General features: G+C 42.5%; 1 protein-coding gene and 1 long non-coding RNA gene across 2 annotated transcripts; one reads left to right on the top strand and one right to left on the bottom strand.

The window, feature by feature from the left end:
* Positions 1 to 253: 253 nt before the first annotated feature.
* LOC112219076 lies at positions 254 to 1,660 on the bottom strand. Its single transcript, XR_002948678.1, has 2 exons — positions 1,596 to 1,660; positions 254 to 1,381 (listed from the first exon to the last, which is right to left on the bottom strand). It is a non-coding gene; the product is annotated as an uncharacterized LOC112219076 (long non-coding RNA).
* Positions 1,661 to 1,940: 280 nt separating this feature from the next.
* appl2 (adaptor protein, phosphotyrosine interaction, PH domain and leucine zipper containing 2) lies at positions 1,941 to 19,920 on the top strand. Its single transcript, XM_024378726.2, has 20 exons — positions 1,941 to 2,087; positions 7,883 to 7,981; positions 8,170 to 8,229; positions 9,212 to 9,283; positions 10,181 to 10,268; positions 10,402 to 10,443; positions 10,532 to 10,590; positions 11,156 to 11,302; positions 11,516 to 11,751; positions 12,630 to 12,818; positions 12,926 to 12,968; positions 13,173 to 13,229; positions 16,240 to 16,334; positions 16,496 to 16,630; positions 16,738 to 16,790; positions 16,886 to 17,060; positions 17,153 to 17,189; positions 17,461 to 17,616; positions 17,733 to 17,780; positions 17,882 to 19,920. The coding sequence occupies exons 1-20, from the start codon at positions 2,034 to 2,036 to the stop codon at positions 18,011 to 18,013; spliced, it is 1,977 nt and encodes a 658-aa protein (XP_024234494.1). The 5' UTR covers positions 1,941 to 2,033; the 3' UTR covers positions 18,014 to 19,920.
* Positions 19,921 to 20,399: the final 479 nt, after the last annotated feature.

Genomic DNA, 20,399 nt, shown 5'->3' with positions numbered 1-20,399 from the left:
ACTGAGTTTAAATGTATTTGGCTAAGGTGTATGCAAACTCCCGACTTCAACTGTATGTATGTATGTATGTATGTATGTATGTATGTATAAATATATATATACACATACATACATCTATATCATAGAGGTAGGCTTCAGAACCAATTGCACAATTAGTTTGTGCATCACTATTTTGAACTACAATCAGTCAGACCTACTTTCATACAGTAGGTCTTGAATCAATTGATTCCCTTTTTCGTTGACTTTTCTTTTCTTCCTAGAGTCCGTGGTACTGCTTCTCCTCACCCTTTATTGACTTTTCACATTTGTTTTTTTATTGGCCTTTTCAGCCCTTTTTCATTCGCTCTGAACGCCTTTTCTACTGTCCATGGTATATATTGAAGCACTCAATGTGCAGCGGCGCTTTGCATTTCTCACATGCATAGGTAGTGCGTTTGTCACAATGACGACATCTCTGGAACCGGTGCATCGTGTTGATTGGCCAGTGAGAAGCTTTGTCATATCTTGCCTGATTTTCAACAGTGGCAGCCAGTAGAGATCTCCTTCCGTGGCTCAGTGGTCTCGTGCCAAACTTTTGCATAAGAGACTGTGCCACTATCCATGAGAAGGTGAGCAGGTCGATTGTCCCTCCTATAATCTCTGTAAAATAAATGGATGTTTACGAGTGCACTGTTGAGAGACCATGCAAAGATGGGCCACCACCACTTCTTAGAACTGATGGAGATATAGTATCTTGAAACCTGTAGGTTGTGAAGAACAACACCCCCCATGTGCTCATTGTATCGGTTGATGCATTTTGTTGTAGGACTTTGTCAAAAGGCACATCGCTCCTTGTTCCATCTCTTGACAGAGGTCTCACTGTATTTCTCCTCCATGTTTGTTGCCACTGTGACAATGTTATTGTCTTTCTAACGGACCAGCAACTTGTCTCCTTGGCTCAAAACCTCAGAGGTTCCCAGAGTAACTTCATGAAGTCTTTCTGTGGCTTGAATGGGACATCAAACAGACGATTTTGTCTCATCGTTCCAGATCTCCCATATCCTCTTTTTGTCATTTCATTGAGGAGTGCAAGTAAAGTGAAGAGGTTGTCATGAAGGAACTTGCAACCTTGAGGTCCATGACCCAACCCAGTCTCAGGGAGGAGAGTGCGGGGTAGTGAGGGGTAGGTCATCATCACTGATAACGTTGTTCCTGTCATGATCTGTTTGCATAGGTTCAGCATACACATTCAACAGCCTGGCTGGCAAATGGCCTGTCTCCCCCTCATAGTCCATATCTGACCCACCGCTATCACAATCTCTGAGGGATAACTGCAATGTTGCATGCCTTGTCTGGGCAGTCACCTAGATCCAACATATCCAGAACTTTACTCAACGTGAAACTAAAAGAAAGAACAGAGTAGAAAGTTGGGTAGAACAAGAACTATGTATGTGTATACCTAGATGTTATTCCACCAGTCAACATGTTTACACATTCTATGACCACACTGAACAAAGTTAAGTAATTGCAAATGCATATATCAATACTAGACACCTTAAAGATGACGTGTACCAACAAATCTTTGTCCTATCTTAATGTTAACATACTTTACTAACCTTTTGTTTGGGAGCTTTGACGCAGCTATCGTCTTCTCATGGCGCAACCAGGAAGTAAACAGCTCTGGTCATGTGACAATCTACAATAAACATGTGACACTGCACATATTTCATTGAAACCCTTTATTATTTCAATATTTGCTGGAAATGCATTGATACATCATTCAGTAACATTTTTAGAGTCTTATAACTGAAAACGTTTTTTAAGGTCACTATTGTGACTGATGGGATTCAATAGGTTACACTGACTTGCCTAGTTAAATAAAGGTTAAATAAAAAAAGAAAGATATGGAATTTAGCTAAAAGACCTCTCACTGTTCGCTAAGGGACCGCCTACAAAATGCTAATTTACGTGTCACCCACATCCGCACAAAGCTCTCTGGGAAAGAGAGTCCACTCGCTAAATAATCCAAGCCTGTTCTCTTCGCTGTGAACAAGATGCCGGCCGTCCATAAATTGCTTTTAGAGGAGGCTTTGCAGGACAGTCCTCAGGTAGGTCTATACTATTTAATGTTATGTGCTGTTTTTGAGAGGAAAGGTATTGTAGGAGATGCCAAATTGGGCAATCCGGCTCCACTGTTGTAGGCTAAAGTACTCTAGTCGACGATGAATGACAGCTTTGAATTGCCTGATTCTTATAGGAATGTAGCCTATTCCACTCATTGGCTATGTATCCGATACAAAGTTGATACAATGTGTCACAAATCGTAATTGTTATCAGGAACTAATCCCGCCTCTAATTTGCATATTGCTCGAGATTCGAGAAGGGCTTTCCCTGTCTAGTCTTGAGCAGTGTCGTGATCAGTCGCGCATCGCCCAATTTAGTAGTTCGGATGTCGATAAAGTCTGCGTCAACATCGATTAGTTGTTTATCGTGACAGTCACACTCTTCTTTGGACTATTTTGGGTTGCGATTGACATGGATTATTTGTTTGACAAAATAAGTGTTCATATCTGTTGGTTCTGAAAATACCCCGATTCGGGCCTATTTTAAGGGCTGTGGGAGGGGTTTTTGAGTATTAGAATCCATTGGAATTGGTCAATAGGCTAACCGACCCAACCATGGGACTTAATGGACTGCACATATGGATTTTTTTTTTTTAAGGCACTGACTAAACCTAATTGTCCTCAGTAGCTTTGGTGGTGTGGAGATGTAATCCAGTTAATCGGTTTTGTTTACTGTTTGAATAACACTATCTTAATAACGCTTACTGTAATACTATTTAATATCAGTTAGGCTAAGAATATTCTTGATATCGTTCACTTGCAGACACAACCAAATGTAGGCTACATTTCTTTAGCCTAGGCTACTTCACTCGCACTTATGCTACAATAGGCTGTGTGAGAGAAATCTAGCATACATGAAATCACATTATCTTGTATTATTCATTATGTATGTAGTTTATGGCTGGCTCCTCTGAGTTTCATTTTTTAAAAATCTACATATTCCTGGGGTTTATGTCTAGCTCTGCATAGTTCAGCATAGTTCTTCCTCTTCAAATCAATGAATCAATTAGAGTGAGTCACAGAACATGTCAAGACGCACACATCTGCATTGCATTACTGTGGCGATTTAAAAAATGTAATGCAGATGCATCTGATAGTAATATATAGACCTACAAAATGTTGTGTAAATATGAACCTATACACAATATCAGGATGTGTTCCTCTTTGCTGCATCCATACCAGTTTAGAGACAGATTGAAATTTACTGGGGTGGAGGGGCTAGACCAACTCACATGACCCTACCCATGTACTGTACAATAAATCAAACACTCAAAATAATGTTTACGACCAAAAATAACAACTGTAGCAACCCTGTGTCTATAAACGTGGATATCGACTTTGCATCTTCACCATGCTTCAGCATGCACAGTCGATGCCACGCAGGGCTATGAGCCAGAAGGTTGAGGGTTCACCAACCACCACAGATGAGCTCACTCTCCCTGCTTGTTTCATTACACTTACAATCATAGTTGGCTGCAGACAATGATCAGCCAGGGGAAAATCAGAGTTTTAACATTTTGATTAAATATTTATAATTATATATAATATATGGAACACATTTTCCACCAAGAGTTTTCTGTGCCAATGCACTACACAACATAAACAAAGCATACTGACTTCAAGCACTTCAACATCATCGTTTGCGTTTTCAACATCACAAAAAATAGACTGTCAATCTCAACAAACAGAAAATACACCCCTCCCTACCTTGTATGCTTACCCAGTGTCAAGCCACGCCTTTGATAATCTCCTATAGTCATACAAGTTTTTGGTGTTTTGTAACAGAGGTTTCTTTCCAGTCATTAATTTCTGCATTGATTGGATTGATTGATTTTTATTTTATTGGTTAGTGTAAAAAATACAATTTTACACAAATATTTTTTTAAAGTGACCAGGATTTCACTATAAAGTCGGGGACTTATTTCCATTGTGGTCCCTATGTTTTACATAAATATATATATATATATATATGCCAAAAAATGCTTTACCTCCAGATGAGGGGGAAGTTTAAGTACAATTCTTACAAACTTGTTTGGCTGGTAGCTTATTCTTTAGATCTCTGGGGCTGCTGGTGAACCATGATGTACAGGCATAATCAAAGTGACACTGGACTAGCACACTTGTCAGAGTCTTTAGGATGTCTTTAGCTAGGTTTACATCCAATTGGTGACAGATTTTCATGTGAATATTCAATAATATTTCTAAAAACGATATGCCATTTCAGGGTTTAAAGCTTTTTTTTGTGGGGGGTTCTGATAACATTAATTGTCTACCTCACGGTTCAGCTGTCAAATTTGAGCAATACACGTATCAGGGTATTGCATGCAAAGGCTAAGGTGTCCACTGTATGATATGAATATATTCAGTATCAGTCAAAAGGTTAGACACACCTACTGATTCAAGGGGTTTTCTTTATTGTTACTATTTTCTACATTGTGGAATAATAGTGAAGACATTAAAACTATGAAATAACACATGGAGTCATGTAGTAACCAAAAACGTATTGGTCAAATATCCCTTATACAGCCTGGAGGTGTGTTTTGGGTCATTGTCCTGATGAAAAACAAATGATAGTCCCACTAAGTGCAAACCAGATGGGATGGCTTATCGCTGCAGAATGCTGTGGTAGCCATGCTGATTAAGTGTGCCTTGAATTCTAAATAAATCACAGACCGTGTCATGAACAGAGCACCATCACACCTCCTCATCTATGTTTCACGGTGGGAACCACACATGCAGAGATCATCCGTTCACCTACTCTGCATCTCACAAAGACAAAGTGGTTGGAACAAAAAATCTCATATTTGGACTCATCATACCAAAGGACAGATTTCCACCGGTCTAATGTCCACTGCTCATGTTTCTTGTTCCAAGCAAGTCTTTTATTATTATTGGTGTCCTTTCGTAGTGGTTTCTTTGCAGGAATTCAACCATGAAGGACTGATTCACGCAGTCTCTTCTGAACAGTTAATGTTGATGTGTCTGTTACTTGAACTCTGAAGCATTTATTTGGGCTGCAATTTCTGAGACTGGTAACTAATGAACATATCCTCTGCAGCAGTGGTAACTCTGGCTCTTCCTTTCCTGTGGCGGTCCTCATGAGCCAGTTTCATCATAGCGCTTGGTGGTTTTTGTGACTGCACTTGAAGAAACTTTCAAAATTCTTGACATCCACATTGACTGACCTTCATGTCTTAAAGTAATGGACTGTTGTTTCTCTTTGCTTATTTGAGCTGTTCTTGCCATAATATGGACTTGGTATTTTACCAAATAGGGCTATCTTCTGTATACCACCCCTACCTTGTCACAACACAACCAATTGGCTCATGCATTAAGAAGGAAATAAATTCCACAAATGTACTTTTAACAAGGCACACCTGTTAATTGAAATGCATTCCAGGTGACTACCTCATGAAGCTGGTTGAGAGAATGTGTGCAAAGCTGTCAAGGCAAAGGGTGGCTAATTTGAAAAATCTCATATAAAATATATTTTGATTTGTTTTTTTGGTTACTGCATGATTCCAAATGTTATTTCATAGTTTGTCTTCACTATTATTCTACAATGTAGAAAATATTCCAAATAAAGAACCTTGAATCAGTAGGTGTCTAAACTGTCTAAACTAGTATTGTACATGTATACAGTTGTGGCCAAAAGTTTTGAGAATGACAGAAATATACATTTTCAAAGTCTGCTGCCTCAGTTTGTATGATGGCAATTTGCATATACTCCAGAATGTTATGAAGAGTGATCAGATTAATTGCAAAGTCCCTCTTTGCCATGCAAATGAACTGAAAAAACCCCAAACATTTCCACTGCATTTCAGCCCTGCCACAAAAGGACCAGCTGACATCATGTCAGTGATTCTCTAGTTATCACAGGTGTGAGTGTTGACAAGGCTGGAGATCACTCTGTCATGCTGATTGACTTCGAATAACAGACTGGAAGCTTCAAAAGGAGGGTAGTGCTTGGAATCCTTGTTCTTCCTCTGTCAACCATGGTTACCTGCAAGGAAACGTGCCGGCATCATTGATTTGCACAAAAAGGGCTTCACAGGCAAGGATATTGCTGCCAGTAAGATTGCACCTAAATCAACCATTTATCGGATCATCAAGAACTTCAAGGAGCGCGGTTCAATTGTTGTGAAGGCGGCTTCAGGGCGCCCTAGAAAGTCCAGCAAGCGCCAGGACCGTCTCCTAAAGTTGATTCAGCTGCGGGATCGGGGCACCACCAGTACAGAGCTTGCTCAGGAATGGCAGCAGGCAGGTGTGAGTGCATCTGCACGCACAGTGAGGCGAAGACTTTTGGGGGATGGCCTGGTGTCAAGAAGAACAGCAAAGAAGCCACTTCTCTCCAGGAAAAACATCAGGGACAGACTGACATTCTGCAAAAGGTACAGGGATTGGACTGCTGAGGACTGGGGTAAAGTCATTTTCTCTGATGACTCCCCTTTCCGATTGTTTGGGGCATCAGGAAAAAAGCTTGTCTGGAGAAGACTAGGTGAGCACTACCATTAGTCCTGTGTCCTGCCAACAGTAAAGCATCCTGAGACCATTCATGTGTGGGGTTGCTTCTCAGCCAAGGGAGTGGGCTCACTCACAATTTTGCCTAAGAACACAGCCATGAATAAAGAATGGTATCAACACATCCTCTGAGAGCAACTTCTCCCAACCATCCAGGAACAGTTTGGTGACGAACAATGCCTTATCCAGCATGATTGAGCACCTTGCCATAAGGCCAAAGTGATAACTAAGTGGCTCGGGGAACAAAACATCAATATTTTGGGTCAATGGTCAGGAAACTCCACAAATTCGGACAAACTCTAAGCATTGATTATGCAAGAATGGGCTGCCATCAGTCAGAAGTTAATTGACAGCCCAGAAGTTAATTGACAGCATACCAGGGCGGATTGCAGAGGACTTGAAAATGAAGGGTCATCACTGCAAATATTGACTCTTTGCATCAACTTCATGTAATTGTCAATAAAAGCCTTTGCCACTTAGGAAATGCTTGTAATTATAATTCAGTATTCCATAGTAACATCTGACAAAAATATCTAAAGACACTGAAGCAGCAAACTTTGTGAAAATTAATATTTGTGTCATTCTCAACTTTTGGCCACGACTGTACATACATGCCTACATACAGGAGGGGAAGCTTAGGCCTAACCCCAGAGCGAGAGAGCATGGTGGCATGCTATGACACAGACATGCATTTATTTTTGTCACATGGCTTCTCCTATACAGACGTACAGAAGGAGGGTAATTTTCAATCAGAAAATATTGCATCAAGATAACTATCCAGTTCAACTGTCGCAGTCAGTTGGAGCGCCGGGGTGCACTGCCTTCATGTCATAGGCCTGCAGTAGCTAACGCTTAATAATATCCACACCATACCAAACCTTTACAAACATTTCCGAACTTTATTAGAGTAATATCAAAAGTAAGTATAGCCATTGTTTATAGGGAAAATACAAGCAGAAGAGCGCAAGTAAACCAGAGAAAAATACACAACCCTCCCCTGTGCCCCTGAAAAAAATGCACTACCCTCCCTTATTTTGGGCCACCCCTTTACATTTTGATCTGTTCCTTACCACACCACACCTTTTATCGAAACAATTACAGGTTAATAACAGGTGAACAATCAGGCTAAAGGTCTTAAAAGCCTAGCCCGATAATTAGGCTTATATCAGTGCCTGTCTGCGTGTTGATCCTATTGTCATTCTCAGTCTGTCTGGCTGTCAATGATCATATATTTCAGTATGTCCCTCTGTCTGCTTCAGACTCGCTCCTTGCTCAGTGTGTTTGAGGAAGATGCGGGAACACTCACAGACTACACCAACCAGCTGCTTCAGTCTATGCAGAGGGTTTATGGAGCCCAGGTAACACACACACGCACGAACGAACAAAAGCCTGTGTTCAATCCAATTTCAAGAGTCATAGATTTTTTTAACGAGAGCATACTATAGCTTAGTTTGCATGATGTGTGCCGTTTCTGATAGTTAGTTTCCTGTAAGAGGGGTCATCCAGGGAATAAACTGCTAATAACATCACTTCCTGTGTTTGTCAGAGTGAGATGGGATTGGCTACAGAACAGCTGTCCAGTCAGCTACTGGAATATGAGAAGCAAGTAAGTATTTTCTTCCTGAGCATATTGGACAACACTCATGCGATTAACTGCAGTGCATTGTGATGCAACCTGCTGCCTAACGTTATTTCAGAAAGCACAAAACTCTGCATTCTAACATTGGATTTATAAGCATATTGGCCCTTTCACAGGAGAAGGTAACATGCCAGCACTGAGAATTGTGTATTTTTCACATAATAGCCTCAAGTGTATTACTCTTTGGAATGTGCTACAGGAAGTGCTCTTTAAATGTTTAAAATCTCTTAAGGATAAGGGGGCACTATTTTCACGTCCGGCTGAAAAGCGGGCCCAAAGTAAACTGCCTGCTCCTCAGGCCCAGAAGCTAGGATATGCATATAATTGGTAGAGTTGGATAGAAAACTCTAAAGTTTCTAAAACTGTTAAAATAATGTCTGTGAGTATAACATAATTTATTTGGCAGGTGAAACCCCGAGGACAAACCATCCAGGAATTCTTTTTTTTGAGGTCACTCTCTTTTCAATGGGTTTTCTATGTGGTGCTTGCAGTTCCTATTGCTTCCACTAGATGTCAACAGTCTTTAGAAATTGGTTGATGTTTTACCTTTGAGAAATTAAGAAGTAGGGCTGTTCAGAACGAGGGTCGAGTCTAGTGTACTGTTGTGGTTGAGGCGCATGACCTGAAAGCTCGCTCCACTTTGTTTTCATCTGGTATTGTACACAGTTTATCCCATCTTAAATTGTATCGATTATTTACCTTTAAAAATACCTCAAGTTGGATTAGGAAAGTTGTTTGGATCAAGTTTACAGGTAACTATATTAGATACTTTGTAGTCATGTTGTGCGAGTTGGAACCGGTGTTTTTCTGGATCAAACGCGCCAAATAGATGGACATTTTGGAGATGTAATGACAGAATTTATCTAACAAAAGGACCATTTGTGATGTTTAATGGACATATTGGAGTGCCAACAGAAGATCTAAAGTCACTGTCTTTTTTTCCCTCCAGAATTTTGCCCTTGGTAAAGGTGACGAGGAGGTAATCAGCACACTGCAGCAATTTGCCAGAACTGTGGGGGAGGTGAGGCTCACGTGTGTTATTGTACGTGTGTACAATAACACACGTACGCGTGTGTTATTGTTACTGTTTTTGTGCGCATATAGGGGATGTATTGCATGTATATGGGGGTTTAACAGTCTTGGAATCTATGGAGGTTTGATAATATTTGATATAAATTTGATATACCAAAAATATCCTCTCCCATTTGTATAAATTGGGAGTTGAATAATAGGTTTCCCCTTATCATTACAATGAACACATTTCATCATTGGAGCTTTGATCAATTCTCTGTAGAGGCTATGGGGCGCAGGCTGCCAGGATGAGAGAGGTAGATGGGTGGAGGTGTAGCCAGATAGAGAATCACTCTGGCTGGCCTCGAGGTGTAGTCTAGTGTTGGGAGTGTTTGGACGGATGGACTGAGCAGCAGGGGGCCTTGCTAGCCTGTGGTGGAGTGGCATTAGAGCAGCCACAAAGAATGAAGTCATTGTTTGCCCTTCTAGCCCAACAACTCTGGCCTAGAGCATACATCCATCTCCCTGCAGGTTATACCTAATCCTGCTCTGACCTTTGTTCCACAGTCCACAATAAACTGAAGAGGTTTTAGGTTTTCAACAGTGTTTACTTGATAGATTATTTAGCTGCATAGGGTATTATGCTTAATATTAATAACAAATTACAGGATTAAATTAATCTGCAGACCAAGAAAATGTGTTTTGGCTGGCTCTCAAATTGCAGGATGGAGATTGATCACCACATTCTGATTCTGATCAGTCATTTTAATTAACTGCTTTTGAACTCCTTTTTGAACCACAATCAATCATCCCCTGCTGTTTTCAGGGATTACAGGAGAGCCGAGGGTGCCTCTGGGTAATTTAGTTTTGATGTAAGGCTGAGTGTGTCTGTCTCTGTTCTACCCAGCTGAACACACTACACTCAGAGCTGGCCTCTCAGATGGCTGACAGAATGATTTTTCCCATGATCCAGTTCAGAGAGAAAGACCTTACAGGTAGACACAATTTACAAACACCTGCTTATCAGCCTGTTGCTTTCACACATTTTGAATACAATTTCCTTGTGTTTGATTCAGACTTTTTGCGTTGTCATGTTTTTTGACACTGAATCTCTATTTGACTTCTCAGAGATAAGCACATTAAGAGAAGTATTTGGCATTGCCTCTGATGGTATGTATGGGTTTCTCATTGGATTTTGTTTTGAGTTATAACACAGCAGCTGATCGTCAGACTCATGTCTACTCCTTCCCCTTCACAGAGCACGAGGCTGCCATGGTCAAGTACAGCAGACTGCCCAAGAAGAAGGAGAATGAGAAGGTAGTGATGTGTACTAGCCAAACTTCTAACAGTACAACAATGCACTAGAAGTGTCTGTAGCCTTGGATGAGATCTTTAAGGGTCATGGCCCTCAGCAAAGCTCACTAAATAATTTTTGACCCAAGCCACCCCTGTTCCCAGACTTTGAACTACCCCCCCCCCCGCAGGAAAAACAGAACTAGATAATGCTTTGTGTCAGGTGTGAGATCCCTCCTAAACAGCTCGGGCTAATGTTCCTGTCGACCCAGTAAGGCCAGCAGGCTAGTCTAGTTGCTATGTAACTATTATGAATGTTTTTGTCAATTTGTTTTCTACTGTATTTAAATGCCACTTTAAACATGTACATGATACTGCAACAAAATGCCCCCATGGGGACAACAAAGTCAGTAAAGCTGGTACTATTAGATGACATGTGCTACTGTATAACTGCCTCATAATAGTTGAGAGGTCATGACATACTTCAGTTGAGGTGATGTTGCTCTGTTTAGCTCTCCCCCTGATTAACTGGGTATTTGGGTTATTAATTACTTGTTTGTGTCTCATGAACTACTGTGTTGTGGTGCAGGTGAAGGCAGAGTTGGTGGGGGAGGTGGCCTACTCCAGGAGGAAGCAGCACCAGGCCTCCATGCAGTATTACTGTGCCCTCAATGCCCTGCAGTACCGCAAGAGAGTAGCTATGCTGGAGCCCATGCTGGGATACACACAGGCCCAGGTACAACCACCATAGCCAATACAAACACACACCCAAACCCCTACTACAAGTAGTAAACAGTCGTTAAACCAATCAACACACTTTATTCCTACCGCAAGTCAACTACAGTATGTGAATAAACCAGGATAGCACAGATTGCTGTGGTCAAAAAGCAAGTCAGAAGTGGAGAAGCAATGAATGCACAGATGTCTTCTGTCTTTGTGTCCCTCTCAGATCCATTTCTATAAGAAAGGCATGGATCTAGTCTCAAAGAAAATGGACAGCTTTCTGGTGTCAGTGTCCAGCATGACACAAAGTATCCAGGCTCAGTTGGACTCAGAGGCTGAGGCCATGCGTCTGACCCAGCGAGAGCTGCTCTCCATGGAGGATACTGTGTACATGCCTGACCGTGACCCCGTCCCAGTCAACCGCACGCTTATACAGAAGGCAGGCTACCTCAATATCAGGAAGTAAGGATAACTTTGATTTCATTGTTTCAAGGGTGTTTTCTTAAAATGTGTGTACCAGTATCTGATGTCTCTTCTCCTTGTTTGATGGTTTCAGGTCTGTCTGGTGTCTACAGGGCCTTTTTATTCCCCATCAAAGGACACTTTAGTTGCGCCTGTTTTAATCCATTGAACTCCAATAAAATGTGTCTCAATGTTACACTCATTGTACTTCAGAGAAAACAATTTGTCAGCCCTGGCTGTCAGCTACGATTCTAGTTACATATAAGAAGGTAGAATTGCCGAACCAACATTGTTAAGGGAGGCAGGTAGCCTAGCGGTTAAGAGCATTGGGACTAGAACCGAAAGATCGCTGATTGAAATTCCCGAGCCGACTAGGTGACCAATCTGTCGATGTGCCCTTGAGCAAGGCACTTAACCCTAATTGCTCCTGTAATCGCTCTGGATAAGAGCGTCTGTTAAATTATTAAATGTCAAATTAAATTAAAATGCCAGAGCTGTCAGATGCAGTCTTTTCCTCATATACTTTGCCAGACTTTGACAACTGTCTGCAGCACAAAATAAAAGGTTCTGCAGAAAGCAATTTTATTTAATGACACATCCGTGTCATCCATACATAATTGTTAGAGAAGTTTCTTGATTTGACTTCTCAGCACTTTCTGAGTGCTTTTGCTGTAGATTTCCAATTTTAGGTCCATTCACTGAGTCATTGAGACGGCAGCTGCTCCAAATCTGTGACCTGGGTCGTATTCACTAGGAACAAAACGGAAGCAAACAGGCCAAACGGCAGGAGGGACTGCCTGTATGCTTGTTCTCGTTTTCAAAAGTTTTTGCTATGGTGTACACTAATGAATACGGTCCTGTCCTGCTTTCCCTCACAGTAAGACAGGCCTGGTGACAACCGCCTGGGACCGCCTTTACTTCTTTACCCAGGGAGGGAACCTCATGTGCCAGCCGCGAGGGGCTGTGGCAGGGGGTATGGTGCTGGACCTGGATAACAGCTCCGTCATGGCCGTAGAGTGCGAGGACAGACGCTACTGTTTTCAGATCACCTCCCCCTCCGGTAAAACGTACGCTAAACCTTCACTGAACCTCCCCAAGACCAACACAGAGTTGTGAGAATAAGGTATTGTCCTACAAAACAATGTGCTTTAATTTTGTTCTTGTGATGTTGCAGGTCAATGATTCTACAGGCAGAGAGCAAAAAGGAATATGAGGAAGTATGTATCATATCAGTCAAATCTTTTGTATCAGTTTGTTTTCTAGGCATCTTTCATCCATGTGTTAAAAGCCATTGCTACACATTCATTCATGTTTGTTTTTCTGGCCTGCTTGTCACAAGCTACATTAGAGGAACTATTTGAAATCTCTGATGTTTGTTGAGAGATGGCCGCCTAATACTAACTTCTGTTTCTTCTCCCCAGTGGATTTGCACTTTGAACAACATTTCCCGACAGATCTACCTGACAGACAACCCTGAGGTAAATTACAGTCGTTGGCCAAAAGTTGAGAATGACACAAATATTAATTTTCAAAGTTTGCTGCTTCAGTGTCTTTAGATATTTTTCTCAGATGTTACTATGGAATACTGAAGTATAATTACAAGCATTTCATAAGTGTCAAAGGCTTTTATTGACAATTACATGAAGTTGATGCAAAGAGTCAATTTTTGAGGTGTTGACCCTTCTTTTTCAAGACCTCTGCAATCCGCCCTGGCATGCTGTCAATTAACTTCTGGGCCACATCCTGACTTATGGCAGCCCATTCTTGCATAATCAATGCTTAGTTTGTCAGATTTTGTGGGATTTCGTTTGTCCACACGCCTCTTTAGGATTGACCACAAGTTCTCAATGGGATTAAGGTCTGGGGAGTTTCCGGGCCATTGACCCAAAATATAGATGTTTTGTTCCCCGAGCCACTTAGTTATCACTTTTGCCTTATGGCAAGGTGCTCCATCATGCTGGATAAAGCATTGTTTGTCACCAAACTGTTCCTGGATGGTTGGGAGAAGTTGCTCTCAGAGGATGTGTTGGTACCATTCTTTATTCATGGCTGTGTTCTTAGGCAAAATTGTGAATGAGCCCACTCCCTTGGCTGAGAAGCAACCCCACACATGAATGGTCTCAGGATGCTTTACAGTTGGCATGACACAGGACTGATGGTAGTGCTCACCTTGTCTTCTCCGGACAAGCTTTTTTCCGGTTGCCCCAAACAATCGGAAAGAGGATTCATCAGAGAAAATGACCCCAGTCCACAGCAGTCCAATCCCTGTACCTTTTGCAGAATATCAGTCTGTTCTTGATGTTTTTCCTGGAGAGAAATGGCTTCTGTGCTGCCCTTCTTGACACCAGGCATTCCTCCAAAAGTATTCGCTTCACTGTGCGTGGAGATCCACTCATACCTGCCTGCTGCCAATTCTTAGCAAGCTCTGTACTGGTGGTAACCCGATCCCGCATCTGAATCAACTTTAGGAGACGGTCCTTGTGCTTGCTGGACTTTCTTTGGCGCCCTGAAGCCTTCTTCACTGTGAAGCCCTTTTTGTGCAAAGCAATGATGGCAGCACGTGTTTCCTTGCAGTTAACTATGATTGACAGAGGAAGAACAATGATTCCAAGCACCACCCTCCTTTTGAAGCTTCCAGTCTGTTATTTGAACTCTATCAGCTTGACAGAGTGATCTCCAGCCTTGTCCTCGTCAACACTCACACCTGTGTTAACGAGAGAATCATTGACATGATGTCAGCTGGTCCTTTTGTGGCAGGGCTGAAATGCAGTGGAAATGTTTTTTGGGGGATTCAGTTCATTTGCATGGCAAAGAAAGACTTTGCAATGAATTGCAATTCATCTGATCACTCTTCAAAACATTCTGGAGTATATGCAAATTGCCATCTTATAAACTGAGGCAGCAGACTTTGAAAATTAATATTTCTGTCATTCTCAAAACTTTTGGCCACGACTGTACATATTATATACCACCTCTAGCACCAGCTGGTTATAACGATACTTATCAACTAAAATACAGTGGTAAATCAGTCATTTTTCCTAGCACTTAAAAGCAGTTGTGATGAATAATCAATTCTAATTCGATCACCCTGTCGCAGGAGAACCTTTAAAAAGGCTTCTGAAGTTTAATCTCCACTTTGACATTTCAGACTTGATTTTCCCTTTCAAAAAATGTACCAACACCTACACAAATGTCCATGAATTATTTATCTACATAATTCACATTTCCTGATACTGCAGGATTATTGTCCTTCTGTAGCAAACTATCTCAAATGATGATCTTACATCTATTTGCATGTTGTGGTAAGGCGAAGACACACCCTTTTTGTTTTTAAACCAAGCCCATTCTGAGTAGCAACAGGGCAATGCGACAGGATGTTTCCAGCTCCAGAGTCCGGTCTGGTCTGGTCTTGTGTTTAGCACATTTCCTGATTGTTTTAGAGATGATACTGTTGCTCCCATGAGATATGTCTGAACTGTGATTTAGTGTTTTATGACACAGACCTAGTCTTATCTAATGACCCTGAGGAGTCCACATTCTCAGAGGCTGCTACTTCCACCCAGTTGAACTTCCACCCATTCCCCCTGCACATAGCAACACAGACGACCTATCTATACGGTGTGTGTATGTATGCTTACGTGTGCGTTCACCAGCGGGTTCTGCGCGCTTGGATGTGTGCTTTCCCATAATTTGTATACATTAACAAATGCATCGTCTGTTCTGTTGCTTCCTCTCTGCCCTCATGACTCCCTAGTGCCCCTCTGTAATTTGTTGGCTTCTTATTAGGTTTGGAATATTCCAAATCTGGCACAAATCAGACTAGGAAGTATGATGCAAACAACTGGTGTAAGGTCAAGTACTGCTTCCAATTGATACTTTTGATAGGCCTATATGGTGTACATAGCTTGTTATGTCTGATATACAGTCCCAGTCAAACGTTTGGACACACATGTTGACTACAATGCTTCCTACAGTTGTGTCAATTTGACTAATGTCCTTTGGGTGGTGGACCCTTCTTGATACACACGGGAAACTGTTGAGTGTGAAAAACCCAACGGCGTTGCAGTTCTTGACACAAACCAGTGCGCCTGGCACATAATACCATACCTCGTTCTAAGGCACTTCAGTCTTTTGTCTTTCCCATTCACCCTCTGAATGGCACACTAAGTCTCAAAGCTTAAAAATCCTTCTTTAACCTGTCTCCTCCCCTTCATCTACACTGATTGAAGTGGATTTAACAAGTGACATCAATAAGGGATCATAGCTTTTACCTGGTCAGTCTGTCATGGAAGGAGCAGGTGTTCTTAATGTTTTGTACAGTCAGTGTATTTGATCACGGACGTCTGCTGTGCCTGCCTCAACCTATGTTTTCAATAGAATTAGCCAAACTACGCCCTTTTGTGGCATCATGTGTTACTCACAGAGCATGTTAGGACTGTTATCATTATTACAGTGTAATGACAAGCTGCACCTTGTTCCCTTCTTTAGGCAGTGGCCATCAGACTGAACCAGACAGCCATCCAGGCGGTCACGCCCATCACCAGCTTTGAGAGGAGAGGGGAGGGCTCGCCCAACCCAGACAGGTTAGCCTCTCGTGCAGAGGAAACACCTTGCTTTTCCTGGAAAATAAAGTGTCGTCATGTGTTATTTCAGGAATGCTAATCGTGTCCTCATCACACTTGTTTTTTGTATCTCTTTGTCACTCACTCTGCGTCTCTCTCGTCCTCTCCCTCCCTCTCTGCAGGGCTAAGCCAGGTGGGGTGCAGTCCTCTAGCAGTGCTCCAGAAGCAGAGGACCTTATAGTTCCAGGGACACCCATCCAGTTTGACATCATGCTGCCTGCCTCGGAGTTCCAGGACCAGAACAGGGTCGGAGGGAGGTAAAACCAACACCACAGGGGCTGGTGTGTCAGAACCATTTCCTGTTTGCTGATTTGTCTAATAATAGCTCTACCAGGTTGAATAGTGTGCGTTTCCTCCCTGTCAGGCGTACAAACCCATTCGGAGAAACAGATGACGACTGCTCCCCTGAAAGCGATGGTAGGAGTGTCTCCAGTCCAGTTTATTGGTGCCATACTCTTGTGCACTACATATCCCATGATCCTCTGTCTCCTCATGCGTGTGCGTGTCTGCAGACTCCCTGCTGCAGCAGGTGTTTGCGGTGCGGTTCCTGGGCTCCATGGCGGTGCGTTCGGGACAAACCCAGGAAGTGATCTATGAGGCCATGAGACAGGTGCTGGCGGCTCGAGCCATCCACAACATCTTCAGAACCACAGAGTCCCATCTCATGGTCACCAGCAGCTGTCTCAGGTACAAACACAGGGCAGACAGGAGGCCCATGAAAGTGCCTAGGGAGCTTAACATTGCCACTATGTTGAGAAATGGTGTTTTCTTTACGACAGGTTGATTGACCCCCGGACACAAGTCACAAGAATCAGTGTAAGTTCCATGGAAATCTTACTTAGTTGACGCTGATCACTGTAGGTTGGTGGCACCTTAATTGGGGAGGACGGGAACGTGGTAATGGCACGAGTGGAATTAGTGTAATGGTATTAAACACATGGTTTGATATGTTCCAGCCATTATTATGAGCCGTCCTCCCCTCAGCAGCCTCCACTGACTCTAATAGTAATCTGTGTATTGTCTGTTACCTAGTGCTTCATTCCTGGTGATGGCAGTAGGTATTCAGTATGAATGAATTCCCCCCCAGTTCCAGCTACAGGAGGTGACCCAGTTTGCGGCCCACCAGGAGAACGGCAGGCTGATGGGCTTCGTGGTTGAGGGGCGAGACTGGAGCGAGGGGACCGAGGAGGGAGAGCCCTCCTTTAGTGCGTTTGTCTTCGAGAGCAACACGGAGGGAGAGAAGGTAGGTATCATAAAACGCATTCATGTGCTGCATTCATTATGTGGGTTTACATGTCGTTTACTTGCTGTGGGTCAGTCAGTTTCACAGTGTAATTCGTGTCATATCTTTTTTCACAGATATGTTACACTATAAGTTTGGGGAAGGATATTATAGAAGCAAAGAAGGTTTGTTTTAAAATCTACATTTTTGAATAACCCTATGTTTAGTATTTCTATGCATCTGAATCTCTCTCTCTCTGTGTGTGTGTGTGTGTGTGTGTGTGTAGGACCCGGAGGCTCTAGCTCAGCTGATGAAAAACATGCCTCTGACCAACGATGGCAAGTTCCTCCTGCTGGACAGTGAGACTGGTGACACGGCTAACGGAGGAGCACCGGATGAGGAGGAGTCTGAGGCCTAGCCATGCCTCATAGTACCAGGGGAGAGAGTCAGAGGTTCTCCCACAAAACGCCTCATGTGTGGTTGCGATGTTCTCATGAGCCCTTCCCCCTTGCTCTAGTCTGGTACATGTTGACCAGGAAAACCCTCCTGGGTTTATATTGCGTCTCTCACTCATGACCACTGAAGCGATGTACAGTTACTTATACAAAAGGGACAATGTTTAGGTTGACTATTTTATCCCTTTATTTTCCCTGGTGGAATTAATATCCTCAACCATCCTGTCAGTTTAAATCCCTTTCTCCAGCATGAGTAGGTTTACATTTCCTAGCTTTGAGTTTAGTGGTACTATTGTGTTAATAATGCTGCAGTATAATATTGTGTAGAGATGGCTGGCTATGATGACTTACATGTAGGTCTTGTCAGCAGCACTTCATATGACATTTATACTGTACATCTTTCATTCCTACGAGACCATATTGCACTTCCAAGGTTTCTATTTAATCAAAGGCTTGATGTCCGCGGCAGAATGCACCGACTTCAGACATGATCCGGCAACATTTATGAAGTAAGGTTTTAATCTCAATGAAGGATGGGGGAAGGTACTGTATAGTCAGAATTTTGGCGTTACCATGTGACGCTAAACTCCCATTCCTTGTTGTCTGGGAGGCAGCGATTAAAGAATGAAGAACGTGTTAATGCTCCAACCATATGGGTCTTCGAACAGTGGGCATGGTGGCATAGAAGCCTGTTTGGGAGTATGAATGAGTCATGGTAGGGCAGAAACCATACTGCCATACAGTAAGATGATAGGCACATTGTCTTGTCCATTTCCTTAATGCTATTTTGTATTTTATAAACCACTACCTATAGAATCTGCTTGAAGCTTTATTTACTTACTAGTCGGGCTTCGGATGGTACTTGGTCTGTGAAAATATTTCTCCATTTTTTTTTTTTCAAAGGCCTTTGCAAAGTAAATATGACATATGTCAAACATTGAAGATTGCATAGAGGTCTGTTATTTTCTGAATCAGTATAATATGAGTGATACAAGCGCATGAATTATTTTATGACGTGCTTCCAGTGGGAAGGTGTCTAGACTGTCTGCCTTTGGTACTGAACCAGATTCAGATACAGAATATCTCCTGACTTGTTCCATTAACCAATAGCAAGTAAGCAGAATGTCTACCATTCACCAATAGAGAAATGCTAACCTAAGCAAGACTAAGGCCTAGATTCAATCGGATCAAGCGTTAACCGGCGATAGCAGACAGCTCCATGGCGGATGTTTTGGAGGGGGAACTGCGTTAGCTCCGTTGAATCGGTGAGCAGCTGCTCTTGCTTGATTCATCTCGACCCGGGCACCTGTGTAGGCTTGTTTTTCACCGCCAGGGCATGAGCCAAGTGCGCCATTCAAAGCCGACGGCGAGGTCGGCTCAAAACAAAAGTGACATAATTAAGCACGTGGAGTAATGAGTAGGATTGTGTGTTTTCACCTGCAAAAGAAAACGAGTTTGAAAATTCAAACATTTTATGGAAAAGGGATGTTTCTAGACGACGCACCCATTCTGTTGATATGATAGAGAGGTGCAGATTACTGTTTGATTTGAGGACTCTCCCTCACTGCTTTTGCCCGTTTACGTCACGGGCCATAGACCTGTGCCCTGCGGCTCAACATTGACGAATCCGGCCATTGTCACAAAGCCACACCCGCCCCACTCGATTTAGAAGTTTAGATCAAGAAAGTGTAGTCTATAAAGAAATAATTACACCCAAATTGAAAATCATTAAACTAAATAATGTGGATTTCTAATCAGCCTAATACACAAGGCTGTGTGTGATTTATTAAATTAGACTGCGTGCAGCCAGTGGCAATGTCCACTGTGGGTTTAATGCCAGGAGCCGCTTATGAATTTGACAGCTCTAACAGGCGACACCAAAAACAACTGCTATGTGGATGTCGGCTAAAGCGGATCTGATTGAATTGAACCTTAAGGGCTTGTAAACTCAGCAAAAAAAAAAAATCCTCACTGTCAACTGTGTTTATTTTCAGCAAATTTAACATGTAAATATTTGTATGAACATAAAGATTCAACAGACAAACTGAACAAGTTCCACAGACATGTGACTAACAAATGGAATAATGGGTCCCTGAACAAAGGGTGAGATCAAAATCAAAAGTAACAGTCAGTATCTGGTGTGGCCACCAGCTGCATTAAGTACTGCAGTGCATCTCCTCCTCATGGACTGCATCAGATGTGCCAGTTCTTCCATCAAGGCACCTGCAAAATCCCCAGACATTTCTGGGGGGAATGGCCCTAGCCCTCAACCTCTGTTCCCAGATGTGCTCAATGGGATTGAGATCCGGGCTCGTTGTTAGCCGTGGCAGAACACTGACATTCCTGTCT

Source organism: Oncorhynchus tshawytscha, linkage group LG19 (assembly GCF_018296145.1).
Source record: "Oncorhynchus tshawytscha isolate Ot180627B linkage group LG19, Otsh_v2.0, whole genome shotgun sequence".
Classification (NCBI taxonomy): Eukaryota; Metazoa; Chordata; class Actinopteri; order Salmoniformes; family Salmonidae; genus Oncorhynchus; species Oncorhynchus tshawytscha.
The sequence above is the reverse complement of the archived record's forward strand: the minus strand, read 5'-3'. Positions and strand labels throughout refer to the sequence as shown.

What these genes read in the sequence shown, in the direction of transcription:
- appl2 (XM_024378726.2), top strand. Translation starts at nt 2,034, where the DNA reads ATGCCGGCCGTCCATAAATTGCTTTTAGAGGAGGCTTTGCAGGACAGT. An exon ending in AGAAGAAGGAGAATGAGAAG is followed by an intron (nt 10,591 to 11,155) that starts GTAGTGATGTGT and finishes GTTGTGGTGCAG; the next exon opens with GTGAAGGCAGAGTTGGTGGG. An exon ending in CAGAACAGGGTCGGAGGGAG is followed by an intron (nt 16,631 to 16,737) that starts GTAAAACCAACA and finishes CCTCCCTGTCAG; the next exon opens with GCGTACAAACCCATTCGGAG.